General features: G+C 59.5%; 3 protein-coding genes across 7 annotated transcripts; 1 reads left to right on the forward strand and 2 right to left on the reverse strand.

Annotated features, from left to right (window-relative positions):
* Positions 1–233: 233 nt before the first annotated feature.
* On the reverse strand, positions 234–5,322 carry LOC112990826 (death-associated protein kinase 2-like). 3 transcript variants are annotated; one of them, XM_064498998.1, is made up of 13 exons: positions 4,975–5,158; positions 3,616–3,662; positions 2,878–2,969; positions 2,481–2,702; positions 2,220–2,358; positions 1,856–1,985; positions 1,702–1,750; positions 1,531–1,557; positions 1,285–1,437; positions 1,162–1,207; positions 988–1,077; positions 678–761; positions 234–565 (listed from the first exon to the last, which is right to left on the reverse strand). In XM_064498998.1, the coding sequence occupies exons 2-13, from the start codon at positions 3,658–3,660 to the stop codon at positions 485–487; spliced, it is 1,158 nt and encodes a 385-aa protein (XP_064355068.1). In that variant the 5' UTR covers positions 3,661–3,662; positions 4,975–5,158; the 3' UTR covers positions 234–484. The 3 variants fall into 3 exon arrangements, with proteins under 3 accessions (XP_064355068.1, XP_064355070.1, XP_064355069.1); XM_064499000.1 differs by lacking the exon at positions 678–761 and having other exon boundaries at positions 4,975–5,322; XM_064498999.1 differs by lacking the exon at positions 1,531–1,557 and having other exon boundaries at positions 4,975–5,318.
* A 167-nt stretch (positions 5,323–5,489) lies between these two features.
* Positions 5,490–12,705, forward strand: SH2D2A (SH2 domain containing 2A). Of its 3 annotated transcripts, XM_064498995.1 has the most exons (8): positions 5,490–6,786; positions 7,977–8,110; positions 8,535–8,677; positions 8,816–8,905; positions 8,981–9,146; positions 9,304–9,801; positions 10,252–10,403; positions 11,701–12,705. In XM_064498995.1, the coding sequence occupies exons 1-7, from the start codon at positions 5,643–5,645 to the stop codon at positions 10,387–10,389; spliced, it is 2,313 nt and encodes a 770-aa protein (XP_064355065.1). In that variant the 5' UTR covers positions 5,490–5,642; the 3' UTR covers positions 10,390–10,403; positions 11,701–12,705. The 3 variants fall into 3 exon arrangements, with proteins under 3 accessions (XP_064355065.1, XP_064355067.1, XP_064355066.1); XM_064498997.1 differs by having other exon boundaries at positions 7,977–8,677; XM_064498996.1 differs by lacking the exon at positions 5,490–6,786 and having other exon boundaries at positions 7,448–8,110.
* Positions 12,614–22,132, reverse strand: PRCC (proline rich mitotic checkpoint control factor). Its single transcript, XM_026112824.2, has 7 exons — positions 21,287–22,132; positions 18,306–18,353; positions 17,289–17,873; positions 16,595–16,690; positions 15,551–15,694; positions 15,102–15,167; positions 12,614–14,384 (listed from the first exon to the last, which is right to left on the reverse strand). The coding sequence occupies exons 1-7, from the start codon at positions 21,815–21,817 to the stop codon at positions 14,298–14,300; spliced, it is 1,557 nt and encodes a 518-aa protein (XP_025968609.2). The 5' UTR covers positions 21,818–22,132; the 3' UTR covers positions 12,614–14,297.
* Positions 22,133–23,798: the final 1,666 nt, after the last annotated feature.

A 23,798-nucleotide genomic window follows, 5' to 3' on the forward strand; every position in this document is an offset into this window, starting at 1 on the left:
AGGGGGGCTGCTGCCAGCTGGAGCAGGGCACAGGGTCCCTGCATGGAGCCGCACAACAGCATGTCCGAATGTCCCCCCCCCCCCCGCCGCGTCCATCCGTCTGCCGGTCCCCCCGCCCCCCCCCCCCCCCGGGGTGTCCCATGGCCCCAGGCTGCGGCGAGGAGGAGGAGCAGGAGGAAGCCGAAAGTGCTCGGTGCTGGCCCAGCCCCTTGCGCAGATGCAAGACACGACGATGGGGGGGGCACATTTATTTCTCCAAATACCACGGAAACGGGGAGCCAGCAGGGCCCGGGGGGGGGGCAGAAAGGGGGTCTCACTGCCCCAGCGGCCCCGGGGACCCCCCAGGGCTGGGAACGACGGGAGCGGACAGCGGCTCCGGCACAGCGATGCTCCAGTCCAGCCCAGCTGGGGCACCAGGAGGGGAGGCGGGAGGACCCCCCCCCAGCACAGCCCCACTGGGGGGGTCCCGCTTGCCTCCCCCTGCTCACGAGCAGCTGCTCCTCTGCCGGCGCAGCAGCATCACGGGGCGGCTGTCGTCGGCCTCCTGGTCGCTCTCGCAGCAGCGCTGGGGGGGCACACGGAGGGGCTGGGGGGCAGCGCCGGGACCCTGACACCCCCCCACGAGCCCTCCTCTCCGGGCCCCGTCCTGGGGGGCACACGGGGCTCCTGGCGCTCACCAGCTCCTCGTCCTCCTTCCTCCGGTGGCACAGGAGCCGCATGCGGCAGAGCCGGTTGCAGGCCGACACCATGTTATAGGAGAGCTGGGGGGGCAGGATGCAATGGGGGGGGCAGGATGCAATGGGGGGGCAGGATGCAATGGGGGGGCAGGATGCAATGGAGGGGGGCATCCCCTCCTCTCCCACCCCCAAACCACAGCACTATCCCATGCACAGACCCCCCCCTCCCGCAACGTCCCCATGGCCGGGGGGCTCCCGCCCGAGGCGAGGACGGCGGGACCCCCCCGCGCCCCCCCGGGCCACCCTTCACCTTCCATTTCCGCCGGGCGTTGAACTTGCGGAAGCTTTTCATGTTGATGGAGGAGCGGCTCCGGTTCGCCGCCTGCTTCCGGCTCAGGGGCTGGCGGCAGCGAGGACGCGGTCGGCCCCGGTCCCCAACGCCGCCACCACCGCCGGGTGCCACCAGCCCCCCCGCCGCCCTCACCTTGATCCAGGGGTGCACGAGACACTCGGCCGCCGTCATGCGCTTCCTGCAACAGCCCCCGCCGGGCTCTTTAGGGGGGGACGGCGGGGCCCCCCCGCGCCAGCCCCCCCGCCGGGGACTCACCCCGGCTCCTTGAGCAGGAGCTGCCGGATGAAGTCCTTGGCCATGTCGGAGGTCTGGCCGAAGCAGCGCTCCTCGAACTCGTAGGCGCCGGCGACGACGTTGGCGAGGGTCTCGGCGTCCGTCTCGCCCTGGAAGGGGGACAAGCCGCTGAGCCTGCGGGGACATGACACAGCCGCTGAGCGCCGGAGCCCCCCGCGCCCCGGCTTCCCCCCGCGCCCCCGTTTCCCCCCGCGCCCCCAGACTCACAGGATGTAGGTGATGACCCCGATGCTCCTGCAAGACAGAGGTGGGGTCAGGCGCTGCATCCCCCGGCAGCCACCGCCGTCCCCAGCCCCGCGGGGACACCGCCGGCTCGCCGCGCTCCGGCCACCCTGGGCGTCCCCGGGGTCCCCGTCCCGTCCCCACCCCGCGGCTCACCACATGTCGGTGGCAGCGCTCAGCGGCTCGTAGTTGATCACTTCGGGAGCTGGGGACAAACGGTGCCGCGTGAGGCCGGGCACGGCCAGGCAGGTCCCCGCGGTGGCACTGTCCCCACGGCGGCACCGTCCCCGCGGCGGGGCGGCAGCCGTACCGATGTACTGGGGGGTCCCGCAGAGGCTTTTGAAGGTCACGCCGTCCTCCAGCTTCTGGGCCAGCCCGAAGTCGATGATCTTGATCTGGGGCTTGGGGACGTCCTTCTCCAGCAGCATGATGTTCTCGGGCTGCGCAAGGGCGGCGGCGTGTGACGGGGGGGACACGCTGGTGTCCCCGAGCCGCGGCAGCCCCCAAAGCACCCCAAAGCCCCCGGGAACCGGGGCAGGATGCGGCCGGGGGCTCCGGCACGGGGTGAATGCCGACCCTCGCCGGGGGCTTTGGAGATGCTGCAGGAGCAGGGAGGGGGCTGCAAGGGGACACGTCCCCTCTTGGTCCCCCCCCCCCGGGGGCCCCGCGGGCACCTTGAGGTCGAAGTGGGCGACGCGGCGGGCGTGCATGTACTGCACCCCGCGCAGGATCTGCGCCAGGAACTCGATGGCCGCCTCCTCCGTCAGCACCTCCTTCTCGGCGATGAAGTCGAAGAGCTCCCCGCCGCGGATGCTGCGCGGTCGGGGCGCCGTGAGCTGCCGGCGGCCCCCTCCCGCCCCGGGGGACGCCCGGGCCCCCCCAGCTCAGAGCCGCCCCGCTGCACGCGCGAGGGGCCGTTTGGCCCCCCCACTCACAGCTCCAGGATCAGCACCGTCTCGGCCTTGCTGGCGAAGTGGTCGTGGAGCCGCATGATGTTGGGGTGGTCGAGCTGCCGGAGGATGGAGACCTCCCGCTCCACCTGCGCCCGCTCCAAGCCCAGCCGGCTGCCCCGGCACTTGCGCGTCTTCACGAACTTGGCGGCGTAGAAGGTGCCCGTGCTCCGCTCCCGGCACCGCTTCACCACGCCAAAGTGCCCGCTGCGGCGAGACGGCCGGGACGGGGCTCGCGGGGGGGGACGCGTGGCCACGGGCGCCCACCCGCCCCGCAGCATCGGGGGGACCAGGCGTCCCGGCGCCCGCTCCCAGCCGGGGACCCCGCTGCTCTCCCGCGCTCCCGCCAAGGTTTGGGGTCCCCCCCCGGGACCCCGCTCACCTGCCCAGCTTCTCCAGCAGCTCGTAGAGCTCCTCCACGTTGCCCGCTCTGAAGGTGGCTGCGGGAGCCGGTGCCTCCTCCCTCGCCGCGTCCTGGGGGTCCCGCCGAGACCCCGCTCAGCCGCCACATCCCGGCCCCCAGCCCGCACCGGGCCCCTCGTCCCCACCAGCCGCGCCGCCTCCCGCACCCCGCAGCACGCCCTGGGTGGGGATTCTCCGGTGTCTCGTAACGCGGTTGTGCTCCGGCTCGTCCCGGCCCCTCTCCCCTCCACCTGATTTCCACCAAACTCAGCGGCTGGGGCAGACCTTCCCGCCTCCGCCCAAGGCGCTGGGGAGCGGCAGGGAGCCGGGTGCAGGAGCCGCGCTCCCGGTGGGAAGCGGGCCTGGCCGGGAGGGCCGGCCACCGACCTGGCCGACGTCCATATGCTGCTTTCTGGTTGCACAAATGGAGGCTCCAGGCAGGAGTCTCACACGGCTCCCGGCGATGCACGGAGCCGCCGCGTCTGGCCTCGCTGCTGCCTTTGCGCCCTCCCAGAGCCCTCCACGGCCGCAGGGACCCGCGGGGAGACCCGCCACGGGCTGCCTGCCCGTGCCTCAGTTTCCCCGGCACGCAGGGGAGAAACGGGAGGTGCCAAATGCAGAGGAAAGCTCATGCTACTTATAAAAGAGGATTAATAGAGCGTAACGGCCCCGTCCATGGAGTTAATCCACGAAGTCGCAGCGAGGGCAAGAAACCCACCTGGGCGGTGTCAGGGGCGGCCCCCGCCCCGCCGTCCTCGGCCATCCCTGCGAAGACGGAAAGGCACCAGGTTAGGGGGCTGGGGGGGGACAGGGGGGCTCCACGGAGAGCCTGGCGCACTCCGCCCGCACCTCAGTCCCAGCAGAGCCCCCCCAAACTCGTTACACCGATGAGCTCTGAGGCAGCCGCCCCGATGCCCAGGAGCAGCCGGCGCCACAGCCCGGCCGGGAGAGGCCCTGGGATGAGCCCGGCTCTTGGGAATGAGCCCTTAAGGAGCAGCTTTAATCCTTGGCAGCTTGAAGAGATAAACAAGCCTCTTCCAAAGAGCTCCCAGCTCACGCAGGCAGCAGGCGAACGCCGGAGGCCCCGGCTCGGCCTCGTCAGCCCGCGCCGCAGTTTTCCCGGCTGTAAAATGGGGCTAATCCCTGGCTGCCGAGGGGTTAAGGAGCTGCCGGAGCCGAGTTCCCGGCGCTGGACGCTGCCCGGCTCTGCAGCTCCCGCAGCCGGGCCCGGCCGCGGCACCGGGGAGAGGGAGGACGTGCCACCCGCGGCACCGAGGTGGCAGCGCCTGCGCCCGCCGGCGCATCCCGGCTGCAAATCCAGGCCCAAACCGCGCGGCATCCGCGGCTGGGGGGTCCCATCCAATCGTCTCCTGCGGGGGAAACTGAGGCAGGGAGCCCCGAACCGAGGCGCCTGGCCAAGCACAGGATCCGCCAGCCCCACGCCAGGAAGAGCCACCGTTTGAGGACGGCAGGAAAGGGAAAAGCCGGCGGTGTCAGCCGGAGGTGGGGTCTCTCCCCAGCAGGAAAAACAGCTCGATAAGGGAGCTGGTCCCAGCTCGGATGGAAAATGCCCCATCGTTGTCCCGGGATGACCAGGCAGCCCGAGCTCGGAGCCACGCAGGCTGCTCCGGCATCCCCCGGGGAGCCAGGACCATCTCCCCCCTGCAAACGGCCCCAAGGGACGACCATCCGGCCCGGAGCCCCCCGCCGTCGCCCTCCGGGAGCCATGCAGCTTCCGAAACCCGCGGAGGGAAACCGAGGCACGGGACGCAGAGCATCTCCCGCGGCCCCCCGGGGCTCGGAGCTGCCGGCGCCTCCCGGGATCAATCATCGCTCCAGCGGGCGAGACGCCTGCCAGGGCTGCGCAGCGCAAACGTCGCCGGCGCCACCGGGAAAAGCAGCCGCCCAGGGCCGGGTTTCCATGCAAACACTGGCAACGCAGCGACGCAGATCCCGGTGGGAAGCGACGGCGCCGAGCGGAGACGCCGTGGGAAGAAGCCCGAAAGCGCTGTCAGGCCCCTGCTTCCCGCGGGAACGCGGCCGGCGGGACCCGTCCCCGCGTCCCCCCCGCCCTTACCTCTGCCCCCCCGTCAGGGACCCCGCGGAGGGGCCAGCGTCGCCCCCCGGGACGGAGCCAGGCTCCGGGCGCGATGCCACCGGGGTGACGGGCCTCTCCGGAGGGCCAGCGCCGGGCACGAGGCTTCCTCGAAATCCCTGCGCTTCCCGGGACGCGGGGGCGACCGCGGCTGCCGGAGCCCAGGCGGGGCAGCGGCTCCGGGAAAAAAAAAAGAAAAAAGGGAAAAAAAGCCCGTTTCTTCTTCGGAGGCCTCTCGAGAAACGCCCCCCGCGCCGCCCCGCCTGGGAGAGCAGCAGCCCAGCTGCGGAGGAGGCTGGAAAAGGCCTTGTAGGGCCACTTCCCAGGGCGCTTCCTGCGCCTCGGCCCCTCGAGGGGAGGAAAACGGGACCGTGCTCCCCGAGCGCCGCCGGGACCCAGTGCGGCACGGCCAGGGGGGGTGGCTGAGCCCGGCCGCGCTCCCCCCACTCTGCACCGCAAGCAAGGGGATTGCAAACAGGAAACCTGCCTGACAGATAAAAATGCCGTAACCCAACTGCCCGGAGGGGAAACGGCGGAGCGGGAGGGTGCGAAGGTAGAGGAGGGGCAGCTTTCTTAAGGTGGAATGAGACGGACACGGATGCGCCGGGGACGCAGATGCACCGGGCACCGCGCCAGCCCCCAGCACCGAAATGGGAGCCGCAGGTTGCACGGGGAGCACCGGAGGAGCCCGGCCCCATGCCGGCCCCCGGCACTGGGGCATCACCCCCGTGCAGCTCCGCGAGCACCCATTGCAACGTGAAGTCCAAACCCCGGCAGCACCATGCTTTCGGGGCCGGCTGGGACGGCTCTCACACCCCAGGGCAAGAATAACGGGAGAAAAACTCCCCCGTGGGCCGCGGCACCCGCTCTGCTTGTGCCGGGGGCAGAGCCGGCCTCGGTGGCCTCGACGCTGCACTGCTGAGCTGTGCTTAGCCCCGTTTTACCTCTTTTTCTTTCTCCTTTCACCCATGCTCTGGTCTTTCCCGCGGGAAGCCGGGGTGCTCCGCTCCGGCTGCGGAGCAGCGCTGGGGGCTCGGCCCCGGCACGGGTGGCGCAAGCAGAGGTGCAACTGCGGCGGGAGGAGGAAAGCAGCTCCGGACCCGGCGGCCCGTTTCGGATCGCATCGACAGCCGGAGTCGGGAGCCCTGCGTCCAGGCCCCGGCCGCTTCCCGCGGCGTGGGAGAGAGCCGGGACTCGGCTCCGAGGAACAAAGAGCCCTTTGCAGGCGGGACGTGCCGAGGAGGAGGGAGGCAGCCGGAGCCCGGCTCTGCCATCCCCGGCCCCGCGGGACCCCGCACGGCCCCGGAGCCCTCTGCAGCACCCGTGCAGCTCGACCCGGCCACGGGAAGCCGAGCGGAGGAAGGGTCGAGGGTTCCCAGGCTGCAGGGCCAGCGGCCCGGATGCATCCCACGCCTCCCACGCGTCTCCTGAGCCCCTTCACACCCGTCCCGGGGGGGTTGCAGAGCGCAAGCGCATCGGGAGCTGGGAGAGCAGAGGGACGGGGCGAGGGATGGTTCCCGGGGGCCGTCTCCGCCGGGCCCCGTGCCGCCCGCGAGCCCGGAGCCACCGCGCACGGCTTTTCCATGACGTCGGCGCGGGCCCGGCACCGCTCCCCTCGCTCGCCCCATCGTGCAGAGGCGCCTGCGGCTTCGGTAGCTGCTTCCTGCCCTTCCGCAAGCAGCGGGGTGAGATCGCAGGGTCCCTGCGGCGCTGCCGCCCGCCCGCCCGTCCCGGGCACCGCTCGCTGCCCCGGCTCCGCCATGGACTTCAAGGTGCCCGTAGCGCTGGGCGGAGGTAGGTGCACGGTCACGGGCTCGGTCCTCCCGGGTTGCACGCGTGCTGCGCTGGGAAGGGAGCAGAGAAAGGGCCGAGATGGAGCTCTGAGCGCGGGGACCTGGAAACGGCAGGTGCCGGGAGGAGACGGACACGCTCTCCCCTTCTGACGCCGGGAACGGGTCACGGAGGGGCGCGGGACAAGCGGGCACAGCGAGGGGGACGTTGTCCCCAGGGCAGGGCCAGCTCCAGCCCCTCCCAGCCAGGTCTCACCCCATTTTGATGGGGAAATTTGGCCTCCCCAGACCCGTACAGCTGCTGCGACACGCAGCCCGGGATGGGGAGCGCCCGGGTCGGGCTGGGAGCCAGAGCACCGACCCCCTCCCGGGGCTGAAAAAGGCAGCAGCATCTCGGAGCAAAGCTGGATTTCAGGCCATTTCGTGCCCAGAATCGGGGGGTTTAGGCAGCGTGCCCAGCCGCGGGAAACGGGCTGTCGAGCCCCGCTCTGGGACCGCCCGGAGAGGCAGCTCCGGCCCCGCCGAGGCAGAGCTTCCCACCGGCCCTAAGAGACCCCGCTGCACGGCCCCACTTGTTTTCGAGCTGCCGGGTTCCCGTTTCGCCCTTTTAAAGGTGGCAACGAGGGCGGGCGCCCTCCCGCCCCGCGGGCTTTCCCCGATGCCCCCGGGCTCTCGGAGACGCCTGCCAACAAGCCCGGCCCTGCTCCAGCCGGCTCCTCCGCTCTCCGGCAAGCCCCGGCCGGCCCCGCTGACTCAGCTACACCTCCCGCATCAGCACAGCCTCCGCCCGGCCGCTTCCACCCCCACCGAGCATCTGCTCACCATTAAGTTTGTTTTTCCCAGCGCTGGAGGACAGCGGGCCGAGCCCGGGGGAATGCATGCTCCGGGGGGATGCACGCTGCGTGCTCCGCATTTGGGCTTCTCCGTGCCGCCTTTGGGAGCTTTGCAGCGCTTCCCCTTTTCCCCTCCGACTCACCCCCACCCAGCGCGAACCCCGGGGCGACAGGCTCACCAGCTCCTCGCAGGCTCCATCCCGGCGTCCCAGGGCTTTTCTCCCGTCACGGCCCCCAGCGTTATCCCTTCACCCGCTCCGGGTGGTCCACGCTGATCCAGGGAGAAGCAGGGCCACGAGGGCCCGGGCGATGGGGCCGTCCCGGAGCGCTGAGCCCCGTTCCTCTCCGCTCCCCGGGACAGGTGACCCCATGGACGACGACCGTCCCCTCTTCAGCACCTTCAAACCCGTCAGCGAGGACAAGGCTTCCCGCGGGGTCCCGGCCGAGCCCTGGAGAGCGGAGGCGCCCCTGGGATGCCAGGACACCAGTGGCAGGGTAGGAGGATGGCGAGCGAGGGGTCCGTCCCCCAGCTCCATCCTTACCCCGAAATCATCAGGGGAGAAAGAGCCCCCCCAGGGGCCAGGCTCAGCCCCCCCGGCTGCAAAGGGGGTCTGGTACCCCACGCAGGGAGTGCAGCATCCTCAGGGAGCATCCCCAGGGCACCAAGCATCCCCGAGGTGCATCCCTGGACCGCCGAGCATCCTTGGGGAGCATCCCTGGGGTACCAAGCACCCTCGGGGAGCATCCCTGGACCACCAAGCATCCTCAGGGTGCCGAGCATCCTTGGGGAGTATCCCTGGACCGCCGAGCATCCCTGGGGTGCATCTCTGGGATGCTGGATGAGCATCCTCAGGGAGCATCCCTAGGGCACCGAGCATCCCGGCACCGCGGCCCCCAGCCGCTCTCCACTTCCTCGCAGCTCTCCCCGGGCTCCTGCCCGGCACCGTGGGACCTGGCGGCCCTGCGGGCCCAGACCAGGCTGTGGTTCGAGCAGACGCAGGCCAGGAGGCTGCGGGCGGGGGGGGAGCTCCCGGCCTGGTTCCACGGCTTCGTCAGCCGGAGGTGAGCGCCGGGGCGGCTGCGGCCCCACGCTTGGGCTCCGGGAGCAGGCGAAAGCCAGAGCGCGGCTCCAGCCCGGGGAGGGGCCGGGCAGGACCGCGCCGGCAGCCCGTATGGAGGCTCCAAGTCCTCTTCCCGCAGGGAGACGGAGCAGCTGCTGCAGGACCAGCCGCCGGGCTGCTTCCTCGTCCGCTTCAGCGAGAGCACCGTGGGCTTCGTGCTGTCGTACAGGTGACGGTGACGGCGCCCGCTGCCGCGCAGCCCTTCCCGGCGCGGCCGGGGCTGACCGCGGCCCTCTCCCCGCAGGGGCAGGGACCGCTGCCGGCACTTCATCCTGGAGCAGCTGGCGGACGGGCGCTACGCCATCCTGGGCGAGCCCAGCGCCCACGCCGAGCTGGCGGACCTGCTGCGGCACTACGCGGCGGCGCCCGTGACGCCCTACCACGAGGTCCTGACGGTGCCGCGGGGCCGGGTGAGGGCCGAGCCGTCTCCCGCCGGGTCCCTGCAGCCTCGGGGTGCCGAAAAGCAGGGCTGATTCTGCTCTGCGGGGGGATTCTTGCAACCTGGGGAAGAGCCAAAGCATCGATCTGCCTCCACCCGACCTTCTCACAGGGCCGTTTCTTCCGCAGGCTCCCGGCGTCCCGGCTAACGTTGGCTCCCCGGGGCCGAGCAGTCCCACGGGGGACAGAGCTGCCGCCCCCGAGCAAGCCTACGCCCGGGTGCGCAGAGACCCCGTCCCCGCCGCGCCGCCCCGGCCACCCGACGCCAAGTACCAGCAGCTCATGTGCTTCCACACCTACACCGAGCCCCGCGAGGCCGCCACACCGTCGGGGCCCCGCGTCTGCCGCGAGCCGGACGAGCACATCCCCTTCTACGCCATGGGATGGGGCTCGGCCCCCAGCGCCGGCCCCGAGGAGAACGTCTACTCCGAGGTGGCACTGGCCCGGCAGGAGCTGCCCCGGCCGCTGCCGCAGGGCGCCGGCTCCACGCTGCCCCCCAAAGCGCGGCCCCCCGCGGAGCCGACCCACCGCCGGCTCTTCCGCAGCAAGTCCAGCCAGGCCTCCAAGAGGAGGAAGCCCCCGGCGGCTCCCGCAACGGAGAGCAGACCCCCCGGCCCCGCCACGGAGGTGGGTCAGCCCCCGTGGGGCCCTTCTGCAAAGCCACCTCTTCACCTGAAGCTTTAGGTCTCAGTCCCCAACACGGCGTCTCAGCAAGACCCTCCACCGAGCCTGGACAAGCCAGGGCTGCCGCGCTCGGCTCTGCACCGCGCACACGTGCCACGAGCGCGGGCAGGGCTCCTGCAGGTCCCACCCAGCCCCACGGCGCGTGGGGAGAGACGGGGGCAGCCCCTGCCTCGGCTCCTGAGCGGGAATGACAGCCTGCGAGGTGCAGCTGCAGTAAGATGGTGATGGGAGGGAAGTTCAGGGCTGGGAGGGCAGACGACTGGCTGCAACCATGCCCCAGTTCAAGCCAAACCTCCATCTCCAACATTAGGGCAGTGCACCTCTGCAGAGGCCTTCAGAAACACAAGACATTCATAGCTGTTTGCCTTCACTTTTCTCTATGGCTTATTCCAGGCCACCACGAGCCCCTCACTGGAGTTCGACGATCCGGTTTACGGCAGAAGGACCATCACCCCAAAGAGAGCAGCAGCTGCTGCAGGACAGGAGGCTCTGGAGAACATTTACGAGCAGGTTTCTGGAGACCGGCTCTAAGCCGCCCGGCTCAGGTAGGTTCAAGGAGAGACCCAGCTCCAGACTTGCACTAGGGCAAACTCACGCTTGCCAGGTCCATCTGCTTGCAAAGGAGTAATTCCTTCTGCTTGCAGTGGAAGGAGCCACCCAGGCTCCGGCTCCCTTACACCCAAGGACGGCTCTTCAAACCTCAGAGAAGGCAGCTTCTTTTACAGCCGCAATTCCCCCTTCCCCAGGAAACGGGCACCACGGCAGCCCTGCTCGTACCAGTGATACTGGTCAGCTCCGTACTCGGATTCTCACGCCCTTCCTGACGTGGTGGTCTGTTTCCCAAGCCCTGCGAGACAGTTAGAAGAAGGGGAAGGGAAAAAGGGATTAAATTTATCTTTAAAAAGATTCAGAAATAGCTTTCTATAAATAGAATCAGGGCGGAAGAAAATGCTTACGGTAAAAACAGAGAATGGTTTCAGGCAGGGCTGGTACACCCAGATTTGAATGTTGAATTGGCCACCAGCCTTGGAACAAGACTGCAGCCTGACAGACAAGGCCGCAGAAGGCTGCATAAAACACTACGAGCCTCGTTTCCACTGACAGATGACTTCAGGCCATGACCGTTTCCCCATCCACAAAGCACATGGAAACAACAAGCCTAGGAATCAAATTTCTTGGGCTGAATCAAGCAGCTTTATTGTTACACTGGTCTAGAGCTGCCCCGCGGTGGTGCCTACACACCAGGGCACAGGAACTATGGCCAAGCAGCATGCAAAAAACCTGCCCTGCCCTTTTCTGCTGTTTCCTGCGGCCACCAGCAGCTCAGCAGAGCCACAGGCTGCCGCTGGCATCGCGGCACACTCTTCTGTGATGAGAGACCCCAGACAAATTAAGTTTGGGGAACATTATGTCCAAGTCTTAAAGCCAGAGGCCCAAGCTCATTGGCTCTTTGTTTTCTCCACTATGTGCAGTGACACTAAATTAATGTCATTCTCGCAAAAGACTTAGTGCATCCAGCTTTAGACAGAACGGAAAGTGCACAAGAACAGCAAAATTCCCCAAACTCAGATGTGCTAGAACTTCAAGAGAGAAAAGAAAAAGGAGGACTGGGGTTTCTAGTTGTTCTTTTACCTCTCAGAAAGCCACTTTCATTTTACACAAACCCACATTTTATTGTTCTTAAATGGCTAAAAGCAGAGTGAGAGTTGCATGGTTCTCGATTCCTGTCCTTGTAACTCCCCTCTAGTGTTAAAAATGAGCAATAACACACTGAAGACGGAAAAAAAGAAAACACGAGTGCATGAGTTTTTGAAAGCTCTAATCAGTCTCAATCCTTTCCAGGATTCACATAACCAAGCCAAGGTCAGGAAACAAGAGTTTGCTGCTGAACAAGTTCTGGAGCTTCTGATCTACCGGGGAGAGCAGAACCTCTTTTCCTAAGCCAACGAATCTGCATCAAGAGCTACAGCAGACAAAAGCCCTCACTGTGCTGCTGTTCCAGGGAGCTACACCCTCTCGCCTCTGCTGAAAGTGGCCGTGGCCTGAATTCTGGTTCACCCTTCTCCCCAGTTCCAGAGGCAGCAGAGCCTTCTGGCAAGAGGACAACAAATCCAACAGCAATTTAAAAAACACAGTTGAACCCAGTTTGCTACCTCTCTCTCCCTGCTGGCCACTACAGCGGCGACGTTGTCAGTGATTTTTTCCCCCCCTCATCCATCTCCATTCATATGATCCAGATCTTCAGACGCTCAGCAACTGCTGCTGCTAAGATCTGTTTCCTTTTCAGGCCCATGATATCACCACCTACTCAGTGGGGTCAACCCTGGCTGGCATCATCCTCACAGCAATCGGCCACAGAAGCTGCTGATCGCGGTGCCGTTGCCTGTTCTGGTAAGAGGATGCTGAACACGACGAGTTACCAGGGCCACACACATCGGTGCAGGACAATGCAGGCAAGAACTGGCTTTTAAAACGGACAAATACACAGCGGTGACAACAACCCAGAGGCCTAAGACCTTCTGCTGCTCAGGTTCACACCACAGATTGATTTTACTTTGCAAACTCCCTTGGAGAAGCATTTTGTCACCATCTGTGCAACACAGTCCACGCTATGCATCAACCAAGGCAGTCGCCTCTGAAACGCTGGCAGCCTTCAAGGTGCTTCAGTATTCCCGGAAAGGAGAACTAAGGAGAAGCAAAACCAGTGCCTCAAGCAAAGAGTTGAGACAAGCACCTCTGATGAAAACAGGTGATGTTCGGTTCATTTAAAAGTTTATTCCTTTATCAAATCTCTTTTCAGAGGATTTCACTGTACATATAAGATATGAATAAATTACTCAACAGTAACTTTATTCTGGTCATTCAAATACTCAAAATGGGCTCTGCAAAGTACTAAAACATTCAGGGAGCTAAACTAGAAATCAGATTATTTTAAAATATCCTAAGAAAAGACTTCATTCATCAGGGTTTTGTTTTGTTTTCTTAAACAGGTAACATGGGAGAAAAACAACCTTTTGGAGTTTTTTTTTCTTTTTCTAAATGGAATAACAAATATATTAGCAGTTTTAGCTGCTGTTACAACAAATACAACCCTTAGTGTTGGGAATGTGAGTTAAATAACCAGCCCAGCTCTCTGTTCCTTTCAGCATCACACACTTTGGTGAACAATGAACTAAGTGAGGCCACAGAGATCTGGCTAAAGATATATGGATCTGGCTAGCAAGTTTGCACATGATTTGCAGTCATACCACCTAGGCCTAATACCTTAAATAAAAGAAAGATTTTGTTTTAAAAAGTTAAGGCTGGACGTGGTCTCCTCTTCCCAGCCAGGAGGATAAAGTTAACACTTAATCAGATGTGATGCTTTTATAGGAAACAGAATTGATACAAACAAAGCTGAAGAGCTGAAAAAATGTACAGTAGGCAGCTTTCATCTGTGTCTGATTACAGGAAATACTGCTGTTTCACTGACTAAACTCACTGCCAGCTGCAGTGCGCCATGTGACACTGCAAATACTTGGTTCAACTAGTATGGAGACCAGAATGTTACAGCACTGTAGGCCTTGGGTCGGGGGGGGGGGGGGAAAAAAAGCGAGAAAAACATACATACACAGAACGTCCATATATATCCAAAAGCTCTCAGCAGCTTCTTGTGCTGGCAGAGAGAACCTCATTGTTTTTTGTGCAGTCCACACACTGGGGTATTTTTACTTGTATCCCAAGCTCTGACCTGTTAGTCTATGTCCCCTTTGAAACAAAAAAGTAGTTTCCCCTTGACGTGATTTGAAACAGAGGCTGATGCAGCTGAGAACAAAAACACTAAATTAGCCACACTTCCCCCTCCCCCCCCCCCCATAAAAAAGTAATTAGCATGAGAGGAGCAGTGTATTTACTCAGAAAAGTAAACAGCCATTAGGATGTCTCAACAAAAAGGACAAAAAAAAACAGGCTTGCTCTTGAAACTCACTGTCTTTTAGAAAGAAAAATTACAATCTCAATGCACAGTGAGTCCAAGAAAGGAGAAAACTGCGAATTGGAAGTTTATTGTGACTCTGCCTAGATTCCAGCAGCTATGGCTACTCTCAAGAATCAGTAGCCTGTCTACCTACAGGACAAAACCTCCAAACCTTGCACCAGGCCGTGGGACAAAAGTTCCAACCTTGCCCTGTGCCCTGGGACAGTCCCCAGCTGTACAAGCCACACTTGATTTGAGCCATCTACATTATTGTTCGGGGGCGGGGAAGGGGGAGATTACAGGTGGAGTTTCAGAAACTTGCTTGCGTTTAAACCCTTCTCCTGACAGACCAGGGAGTGCAGTATCCTCCCACCCACAGAGCAGACAGCCTTCTACGCAGGGGCCTGGGTGATCTCCAGAAGGCCAGGAGAAGTCTGACACACTACGTCACCTGGGACAACAGCCAAAAAGTAGGGGAGAGGTGTTAAAATCCATATTTGGCTTGAGTCTGACGTCGGCTGAGCTTGTTTTCGGACCATGTGTTTTTCAGTTCCAGTTCTCTTTCCTTTGCCTGCAGAAATCAAGAAGATTAGAATCAGAACTGCTGCTCACTGATTCAGCAGTATTTTACCCTCCTCTGCCCCTGCTGACAGGAATGACAGAGCACTTCAGCAAGGGGCCTTGTTATAGGAGTTAGTACAATTATCTTGACAGAGGTTTGAATTAATTGGGATGCACAGGCATTTCATTCACACTGAAATGGAGTTTCTTTTCTGGGACGTCTCAGCAGCTGCTTACCAACCACACAGCAACGGTACAGAATTTAAGACAGGAAGCAGAGTCTCATAACCGAATAAAACTATGCACGCAATCGAGCTGAGTGGGAGGGGAAGGGCGAGAGAAGCAAAGCAAAGCACAGCTAGGAGCTCTATCCACGAGCAGTGCCATAAAATCCCTCGAGCCAAAGCCCTGACGCTGTTTGGGTCAGCGGCACCCAGGACCCTCCATGCCGCGCAGCCCCTGCTGCAGCACTGGCCGAGGGAAGGGCTCCAGCTGCCGGAACAAGAGCTTTGCCTCCGCAGGCACCGCTGCCTCCCAGCTCCCCATCAGACCTGCTGCAGGCTTCATCCAGAGCTCTTTAATCAAGGACTAATTATTGCTGGATGTGCAGAGCTTCTGGTTCCCAACTGCAGAAGAAGCAACTCCACCAGCTCTGCTTCATGCTGTTAAGCATCGACCTTTTTAACTGTGTCTGGAACCGTCCCCATGCTAGAGAGAGGCCACTCACCTGATGAATCAGGTACGTGATCTGGTGTTTTCTTCTCTGCTGTCCCGTGGGTTGATCTCCTTTTCTCTAAAAAGTAAAGCCAGATTAAATGTTAAACCTGCAAAGATACTGTCCCAGGCAGTGAAACAGGACAAGAGCCTGCACAAAGCCAGTTTAGAAGCCTGATATATTTGTTTCACATCAACCGTTTTGGGCAAATTCCTTAGACTAAAGCAGTTCCTGGTTGGTCCTTACCATCTGCACATGGGGACTTTGTTTTGAGAAGCCCTATTGGTCTCCTGTGTATAATTATTCATACAATACACAACATGGGCTGAGTAGGATGGGAAGGGTCGTCCCACCAACCCCATGACTGCATAGTGTCTAACATGGCTTCAGCTGCAGTTGAGCTGGGAACTGAACACAGGTCTCCTAAATTCCAGCCAGCATTTCTCCCTTCCTGCCCATACCTTGCTGAACGATTTCATGGTTTTCTCCTCTGTTAAGGATTTTGTCAACCACTGCTGGGCTCCACTCAGTTGATCATCGCCTTTGATGTCCACAAAGTTGATCTCTTCTCTCCCTCGATTCCGCTTGCCTTGCAGACGTTTAAACTGAAAGCAGAATGGAAACAACAGGAGTTATACACACATCCATAAGCTCCCCAAGCATCAGACAGGGTGCATGCACCACCATACATCTTCCCAACCAGGAATTCTGTGTTTAGAAGAGTTCTGCTTTTCTATAGATCAGAGTAACAATAAGCTTATAACCTGCTTAAACAGAAACATCTGCATTTTCCAATGCAGAAGGGAAAACATTGTTTATTCTGGCAGTCTCTTGCTTAGGAAAAGATCCGAGGAGTTCGGGTTCTTCATTTTAAGTGCCATGAAAGCACCTGAAGTTTAGCTGCTAAGGTATCCACCTCGCCTAACTCAAATCCACCTCCAAAGTACAGAGGCCACTCAGGGGAAGTGAGCACTGGATGGGCTGTTGCCTGCTGCAGCACTGTCTGATTCAGCCAGCAAAGCTGGCAGTTTCCACACTGCATCAACATTGGAGAGGGTGTTTAAACAGGTTTGAGCTACAGCTCCTGAGCATTTCAAATAAGCAGGGAGCTCACCACTGTGCTACAGGATATAGCTTAAAGGTATCTGAACAGCAGCTCACCTGCATCTCTGCAAGCACGCAACTGCACAGACCTTATCACTCCATATACCTTAACTACCCTACATCCCCCTAACGAGAACAAGACTGGGCTAGGTGGAAATAGCAAACATCACCTACTTATAAAACAAGTAAATCAATCTGGAGCAGTAGCCCAACAGATTGCTGGAAGGACACTGCTCGTGTCCACAACACAGCGCTAGACCCAATGGAACAACAATCTGGTCGAACTCGGCATGAAGCACAGGGCATGCTGGAGGGTCAGGGCTGTAGCTGCCAAGCAGATCCCATGTTCTAGCAGCACTTAAATGCAAACTCCTCAGTGGGATAGATAGTAAAGTGCCAACCGCTTCATCGTCTATGAAGGAGGAGTCGGTGCCCATGTCCTGTGGTGGTCCCTGGGCTGGTTCCATCTCCTGGTAGTATCCACCGCTGTAGTAATCCTGTCAGCAAAAGAAAAACCAGCTCATCACCACAGCGAAATGAGACTGATCCTGGAACAGCTATGAACACAGACCTTAACAGGCATCACTGAATCTTATTCCTCACACTAAGCCTCTGGTTTTTCACCTCGGACTTCACTCACCTCTGGAGACTGCAGTAAGCTACACACGTGCCTCCTTCCAAGGCTGAGAAAGTTCTCATTGCTTTGGCACTGACAGAACAGTACAGCACATTTTTTCAGAGGTACTCAACAACAAATACTTTGCTGGATTACTCGAAACAACCTGGCTTCGGAGATCAATTCTGGCAAGCCCTGATTCTGCACCTTCCCAACAGCAGGGGCAGTTCTGCAGTAGCATTTTAAAATGAGAGCAGCTATTAAACATTTATCCAGCAAAAAGCATCTACGGCTCTCATCCCAGAGGGATTCTGTTGTACTAAGTGCTGCGTATCCATACTTCTTGTCCAGCTAGCTCAAGTTAGACTTCCTCAAGCCACAGCCTGCTCCAATAACTAATTCAAAGCCACTGCTCCAAGACTGCTTTTCGGAACAAGCCCATCGAGCTTTACCTCCTAGTAACTTAACCTCACACCCACCTGATAATACGCGCCAGTGACGCTGGCATCGCTGTAAGCAGGGAACTGGCTGTAGGGCTGACTGCCATAGTCTTCTCCAGACTTGGGCGCCCAGCTGTGCTGCGCGCCGCTGGATCCCGCGCCCGTCTTGAACTCCAGCGGGGCGTTCGCAGCGGCATCCTGGAACTGCGGCTCCGGCTCGGTCCCAGGCGGCGGGTCCTCTGACACCACTGTGCCAGAATACATATATGTCTCAGCACTGACAATGCTGGGCTCGCTCTTGTCAGACAAGGAGAAGTAGTTCTCTGGCTCTACCTCTTCATCGCTGTCGTCCTCTTCCTGCGTGATCTGCTTGGTGACCTGGAGGGCAGCGCTCTTCGCGGCAGCTTTGATAGCAGATGGAGAAGGAGTTGTGGCCACTGCCGGCTTGGACAAAGGTTTTGTCTTTGAGGAAGAGGTTGGGGCCTTAGCCGGCTTTGACTCGGAGGCATTTTCTGCTGCTTTCCTTGAGAAAGCGTAGGGCAAAAGTAACCGATTGGTCTCTTTCACTGGCAAGTTTTTGGGTTGAGGAAGCAAAGCAGACAAGCCAGAGCCCTCGCCACGTCCCTGGTGAGTTCCATGCAGGGTAGATGGTCCATAGAAATAGGAGAAATGAGTGAGACTATTTAGTTTTTCTGACTCCCTGCCAATTATCTCCTCCAACCTTTCTTCTAACAATGTTGATGGGTTTCCCATTGCTCAGCACAACATGCTGCAGGGCTTTCTTGCCCAAAAGGCCAATGGGACTTTTAAGGGAAACATCGTACTTGCAAATATCTGTCTACATTTCCCAAATTAATGCATATTTTTCTGAGATTAAAGTTTAGGAAACTTCCCAAGAGAGAGATTTGCTGCCCCAAGGGATTGCCAGGATATTATTCCCTAAAAGCCACACACTAATCATAGTGTCTGACTGACGCTAATGGAAGCCCAAGATCTATCACAGTCAAATGCTTACTTCCTGTGAAACCTGCTTAATTAAATATCCTAAGGATTTACCTGAAGAGTATTTTTCTTCTTTGCTGGTTCATCTTCCTCTGAATCTGACTGAGAAAGAAAAACAGAGCTTAGCACAACTTGAGACAGTCAAGAAAAACCCACCAAGCAACTTAATTTTCAATTTGAAACAGTCAAAGAATCACAATAACACAAGCCTGGTTTTATAATCTGCAAAGACCCAAGCCACAAAGTGACAGTGAGATGCGGTCAAGTTCTCTCTCACAACTTCGCCGATGCATCTATTTTGGGGCAAAAAGTGATAAAAACTCATCCTGGTTACTAGTATGAGAGAGAAATAAACTGCCCATACTGAAAGCAGGACTATAGTATTTGCCACCATATTTAGAGATAGAGCTATCTACTGTGGCTTGGACAGAGGCAGAAGTAAAACTGTGTTCTGTTGTAAAAAAAAAAAAACAAAGCTTTGCAAACAATCAGCATTACCTCTTTAAATCTCTTAAGAGCAATCCATCTACAACCAAAAAATAATAACCAAAAAAACTAGCGTTCAGAGTGCCAATTCAGGCATTTTTTAGAATTACGGGAAAATAAACATAAAGCAAGGCAAAGAACACAAGCTGTACCTTATAAGGCCAGCACTCTTTTAAAGTAATAGACAGCACTACATTAATAAAGGGGAAGAAACAAAACCATACAACGTAAGGGTGTAAAAATTCACTGCTGGGATTAATCGGGAATTGTTCACAGTAACTTTGGAGTTGTTAAATATCCATTAAAAACTTGGGTATAACGTCTGGTCATCTCTGGCATCACAGAAGGCCCTTAACATCTTTATCATTTTATAGCTTTGCAGAGCACTTTAAAGAGATTACAGGAAACAAGGTCTTCTGCCAGTTTACAATCTAAATTATAAAACATGGTAGAGAAGAAGAACACACAAAAATACAGGCAAGTCTAGAGCTGCAATAAAACCAGTATGTTACATTTAGTAGACAGGAGCTAAAAGCAGACTGTACAGCAGTGTCAAGAAGGTATTTTAAGGAGAAAGAGGGATGGAAGCAGGGATGTCAGTCACAGAGGCAAAGGGAATTCCAGGAATCCCAAACAGCGAACCACTAGGACTAGCTCTATTTTTAAGGTATTTCTCTTACCAACCTTCATGCACTAGCTTGACACTGATGACCTGCTGCATTTCTGCTCAAAGCTAACACTGGAGCATAAAGGGTGGGGGGAAGGAGGAGAAAGAAATCTCCTTTCATTTGACCTTATCCCACAACAGATTTCAGTAAGACTCATGAGAAAGCTAAGAGCCTTCACATTCATTTTATCAGGAAGTGCCTGTTCTAGAAGCGCTGTGAGAAAGTGAATAAGCAAAATGCAGGCATGAGGGAATGGGATAAACCTAATCAATTTGCCTGAAAAAGCAACCGAACAATGTCCCATTGCCTGGTGCATTTGGATCATCACCAGAATCAGCAGAAAGGATTGAAATGACACAGGAAATTGGAGATGGGCAGTTGAGAGGGCCCTAGGGCCTCCTTAAACATGAAGTCATTGCTTGCACTTCCTCTTGTCCCCCAGCCTGCTAAAAACAAAACAGCTTTGCTGGAAGGCTTCACCCTAATGGGTCGGGATCTGCACTTTGCCATGAGGACTAAATTGTTCTGTTGTCTGTCAACAAAGCTAGCAATGAGCACACGCTGCTGCTTAATAGCCAGATATATTTAGCCATACCTCTTTCATGTTCGGGGAGGCCTGGCAGGAGGTACTTTGTCTCTGGAATTTGCTAAACTGGGCTAAGTTATTGACAAGCAACAGAGCACGGTTACGGGGATGACCGGAAAGTGTGCACCTTTCACACCCCTTCTTCCCATATCCCTGCAGACTGCTGGTCTAGCAAAATGACATATGCTGACTTAATTTCAGCTCTCCCAAGCCCAGGATGCTGCCAGACCAATATTAATTGACAGTGTTTATAAATTCATACTGTAAAACCTCTTCCTCAAATTGCCTGTCCCCATGGAAATGACCCCAACCTTTGCAATTCAGCTTTTATGCATATCCTAGAATAAGAGGTACCCGCAGCCGAGCCAAAGTGGAGCTGCAGCCACAGGACCACTCCCCCTCCACGCTAAGGCAACACCGCACCAGGAAAGCTACCGCCTCCCTTGTCTCCCCATTAAATCTTGGATGGCCACAGCCATAATCCTTCCAAGACAGGGGGGAAAAAAGTCCCATACAAGCCCTGAGAAAGAAAGATGTGAGCATCACTGACAGTACCACCTATTCCACTGCTGCTGCTGTCAGTAGGGACACCCAGGGAAAAAGAAAGGGCGGGGGGGGGGGGGGGGGGGACGACGACGGGACCTGCGTTTCCTTGGTCTTTTCACCAACTGATAGCTGAGATGCCTCACCTTGCTATGGGGCTGTCTAGATACAGTGCTTAGGAACCCTGTAAGGCATGAGGCACTGCCAAAAAAACCCCAAAAAAACACAAGTTAAAAGACAAATGATTACCTAAAAGTCTGCAGAATATCTGAAGCCTTTAGATAAATAAGCAAAAAACTGACAGGAAGATCTATCAATTTTAAAGCAAACAAAAGAAGAGGCCGGAAGGCAAGGCAGACTGATTTGGGACACCCCCAGACCAGGCCATACAGTCCCAAATTGTCAACTCATTAACTCCAGCAAGAAATAAGGGTGCAGATAATCTGGGTTTTGCCGTATTATGATTATAAATAAGGTTTCTATATCAGTTTAATTCTGAAAAGCGCTTTAGGATTAGGGCTGGCAGCTGGGACAAATCTCCCTGCGGATGCCACAACAATAGCACCAGGCCGGGCCTGGGGTCCCTCGCCACGGTTCAGTGGGAGAGACACCGTGCTCCGGGGCCCGCTGGGGGATTGCTCCAGTGGGAAGCGTGCAATCCAGGGATCCTTCACGGGGGAGGAAGGATGCCAGGCACCGGGCGCTGCTGCTCGGGAGGGCGTGAGCAGCGGGTGGTTCTGGTCCATACTCACATCTCCCTTGTGCAGCTCGGGCACCGTGATCCTCACCGGCTCCGTCCTCTTCTTTGGCTTGGGGAGGCTCAAATCCCCCCCAGCCCCGGGCGGAGCAGCAGCGGCCGAGGCGGGAGGGGGCAGGCCGAGGCCAGGGGCGGCCGCGTTCCTCGGCGGGGGCAGCAGCAGCCCCCCCGGCCGCGGCTGCTCGCCGCCGCCGTCGGCGGCCGCCTCGGGCTGGCTGCCGGCCGCGGCCGGGCTCATGGCCGGCGGAGGGGTGCCGAAGCCCCGCAGGCCCGGCGGGGGGCCCATGAGGAAGGGAGGGGGCGGCGGCAGCAGGGGGAAGCCGCCGCCGCCGCCGCTCAGGGGCTGGTGAGGCGGCGGCGCCGGCGGCAGCACGGGGGCTTTGGGGGGAGGCAAGGCGGCGAAGAGCCCCCGCGCCGCGGGCTGCTGGGCTGCGGCGGGAGGCGGAGCGGCGGCTTCCTCCTCCTCGCCCGCGGCCTCCTCCGCATCGCTGTCCTCCTCGCTGCTGGCATAGGCCACCAGGGACATGGCCCCCCCCCCGGGGAGGGCAGCCCTCCGCGGGCAGGAGCCGCTACGCGAGGCCGAGGATCCGCCCTCCCGGCTAGGCCGCGCCGCCGCCGCCGCGCCTTCAGCGCCCGTGGCGCGGAGGAAGGGGAGGGAGGGGGCGAGGCTAAGCCGCCATGGCGGCCCGCCCCCGCCCCGCCGCGGGGACGCGGGCTCGGCAGCAGCGAAGGGGCCCCTCGGCGCACGGCTCCGCGCCCGCCGCGCCGCGCTCCAGATAATGGCTGCCGGGAGGGACACCCTTCCCCCCCCGCCGCCTTCCCCCTCCCCTGCGCCTCGCCGCGGCCGAACTACAACTCCCAGCGGGCCCCGCGCCCCGCCCGCCGCCGCGCTCCCAGCGGGCCCCGCCGCGCGGCACCACGGGAAACGCAGTCTCCGCCCCCTCCGGGGAGGACCACCGCTCCCGGCATGCCCCGCGGAGGGGGGAGGGGGCGGGGCCGAGGCGGAGCGGGGCGGGGCGAAGCGCGCGGGGCGGAGGGGAAGGGTCCTGTCATGGCGGGGGAGGCCTAGGGGGGCGCGCAGGGCCTGGGGGTCAGGCGAGGCCCTGGGCCGGGGGACGGAGGGGCCGCAGGGGGGGTTGGGGCTCCCCAAAACGCGGGGAGCGGGGGCAGCCATTGCTTGCTTAAAAACACCTGGCTTGGAAAAGCCAAGGGGGCCTCGCAGGGCGGGAGATTTGGGCTTTCCAAAATGAGGTCTTTGACAAGCCCTTGTATCAGATGCTCTTAAAAGCAGTTAGGCAAAAAAAAAGGGAGGGGGGGAAATGAAAAATACAAGTGGAAACGTTTTGGTGATGCTTTCAGCTCCCCAGCACCTGGTCCTGGTCAATCCTCTCCCCTCAAAAAGGGTCACAGGAAAGGGAGAAAGGGGCCAAAGCAGGGCACGGAGGGGGCTCGGCGGGCGGGGGCTCGAAGGCCCCCAAAGTCGTGGACAAGCCGGGCAGGCCGGGAGGGGGGTCTCTGCTGTTTCTCAGCCTCGAGGAGGACTACAGCTCCCGGCGCGCCCCGCAGCGCTAGGCTGCCTAGTTAATCGCCAACCCCGGGCCCCGAGCAGGACTACAGCTCCCGGCGTGCCCAGAGCCGCCTCGGCTGCAGGGAAGGGCCGCGACGCCGGCCACGGGCTCCTGCCGCCTCCTCGGACCCTCTCTGTGCTTTGCCCCCGGGGTCTTATCCCCTCCTGCGCCCCAGCCTCCCTTCTGGAGCACCTTAACCCCTTCCTGCTTATCCCCGCGCTGCCGGCTTCATTTTAAGGCAGGATGTGTCACCCACCATACGGCAGTGTAAAAAAGAGTCGCAGTCCTGCTTGGAGAGGGCTTTTCTGGAGCGGGGTGCAGGCAGGAATTACCTTTTGTTGTAGGTTTTACAGCGTGCAGCCCAGCGGGATCCGTGTCCCTGGCAGTAATTTTATTCGTTCCTTTACTACTCCCCTGACTTTCGGTTTGACTCCAATGACCTCCCTGTAATTTGTTCTGGCCTTAATAAGAACAGAGCCAGGCTCTGAATTTGGGTCCCTGATTCAAAGCCCAAGGAAGTAATTTGCTAAGCTGCTGCACAGTACTAATGCCAGTAATTAAAGCAAAATAAGATAAATGGAAGTATATCTTGCGAGGCGAGCTCTTTAACACCACCGCTTTGAACAGCCGAAATGTGGCTAACGTGCTGTCATCCCTTCCGTGTCACCCCCTCATCACCCCCTACTCTTCCGGAGAATTGGTTTTATTAAAAATGGGCGGTTTTCGCTGCTTTGGGACCTCAGGTAGCAAAGTCGAAAGATGAGTGTAGTTTTCAGTGGCTGCAATACTTAGAGGCTGGGTTTTTTCCGTTCTTTACGCAGCTGAGATTTCTAAGAGTGAAACCGCACGATACTGGTGCACGGCGCTGAGGGGAAGGATGCTCTCGTGGGGACGGACTGGCCCGGGGGGGAGAAGGTCCCAGCTAAACGCTGTGTGCGC

The sequence above is a fragment of the Dromaius novaehollandiae genome, chromosome 29 (genome assembly GCF_036370855.1).
Source record: "Dromaius novaehollandiae isolate bDroNov1 chromosome 29, bDroNov1.hap1, whole genome shotgun sequence".
Classification (NCBI taxonomy): Eukaryota; Metazoa; Chordata; class Aves; order Casuariiformes; family Dromaiidae; genus Dromaius; species Dromaius novaehollandiae.

Excerpts from the sequence above, each read along its gene's own strand:
- PRCC (XM_026112824.2), bottom strand. The coding sequence starts at position 21,817 with ATGTCCCTGGTGGCCTATGCCAGCAGCGAGGAGGACAGCGATGCGGAG. Across the intron at positions 15,168-15,550 it reads CCATGAAATCGTTCAGCAAG|AGAAAAGGAGATCAACCCAC; the intron begins GTATGGGCAGGA and ends TTTACTTTTTAG. Across the intron at positions 14,385-15,101 it reads TCACGTACCTGATTCATCAG|GCAAAGGAAAGAGAACTGGA; the intron begins GTGAGTGGCCTC and ends TGATTTCTGCAG.
- SH2D2A (XM_064498995.1), top strand. The coding sequence starts at position 5,643 with ATGGGAGCCGCAGGTTGCACGGGGAGCACCGGAGGAGCCCGGCCCCAT. Across the intron at positions 6,787-7,976 it reads GCCCGTAGCGCTGGGCGGAG|GTGACCCCATGGACGACGAC; the intron begins GTAGGTGCACGG and ends TCCCCGGGACAG. Across the intron at positions 8,678-8,815 it reads CACGGCTTCGTCAGCCGGAG|GGAGACGGAGCAGCTGCTGC; the intron begins GTGAGCGCCGGG and ends CTCTTCCCGCAG.
- LOC112990826 (XM_064498998.1), bottom strand. The coding sequence starts at position 3,660 with ATGGCCGAGGACGGCGGGGCGGGGGCCGCCCCTGACACCGCCCAG. Across the intron at positions 1,558-1,701 it reads AGCGCTGCCACCGACATGTG|GAGCATCGGGGTCATCACCT; the intron begins GTGAGCCGCGGG and ends TCTGTCTTGCAG. Across the intron at positions 566-677 it reads GGAAGGAGGACGAGGAGCTG|CGCTGCTGCGAGAGCGACCA; the intron begins GTGAGCGCCAGG and ends GTGCCCCCCCAG.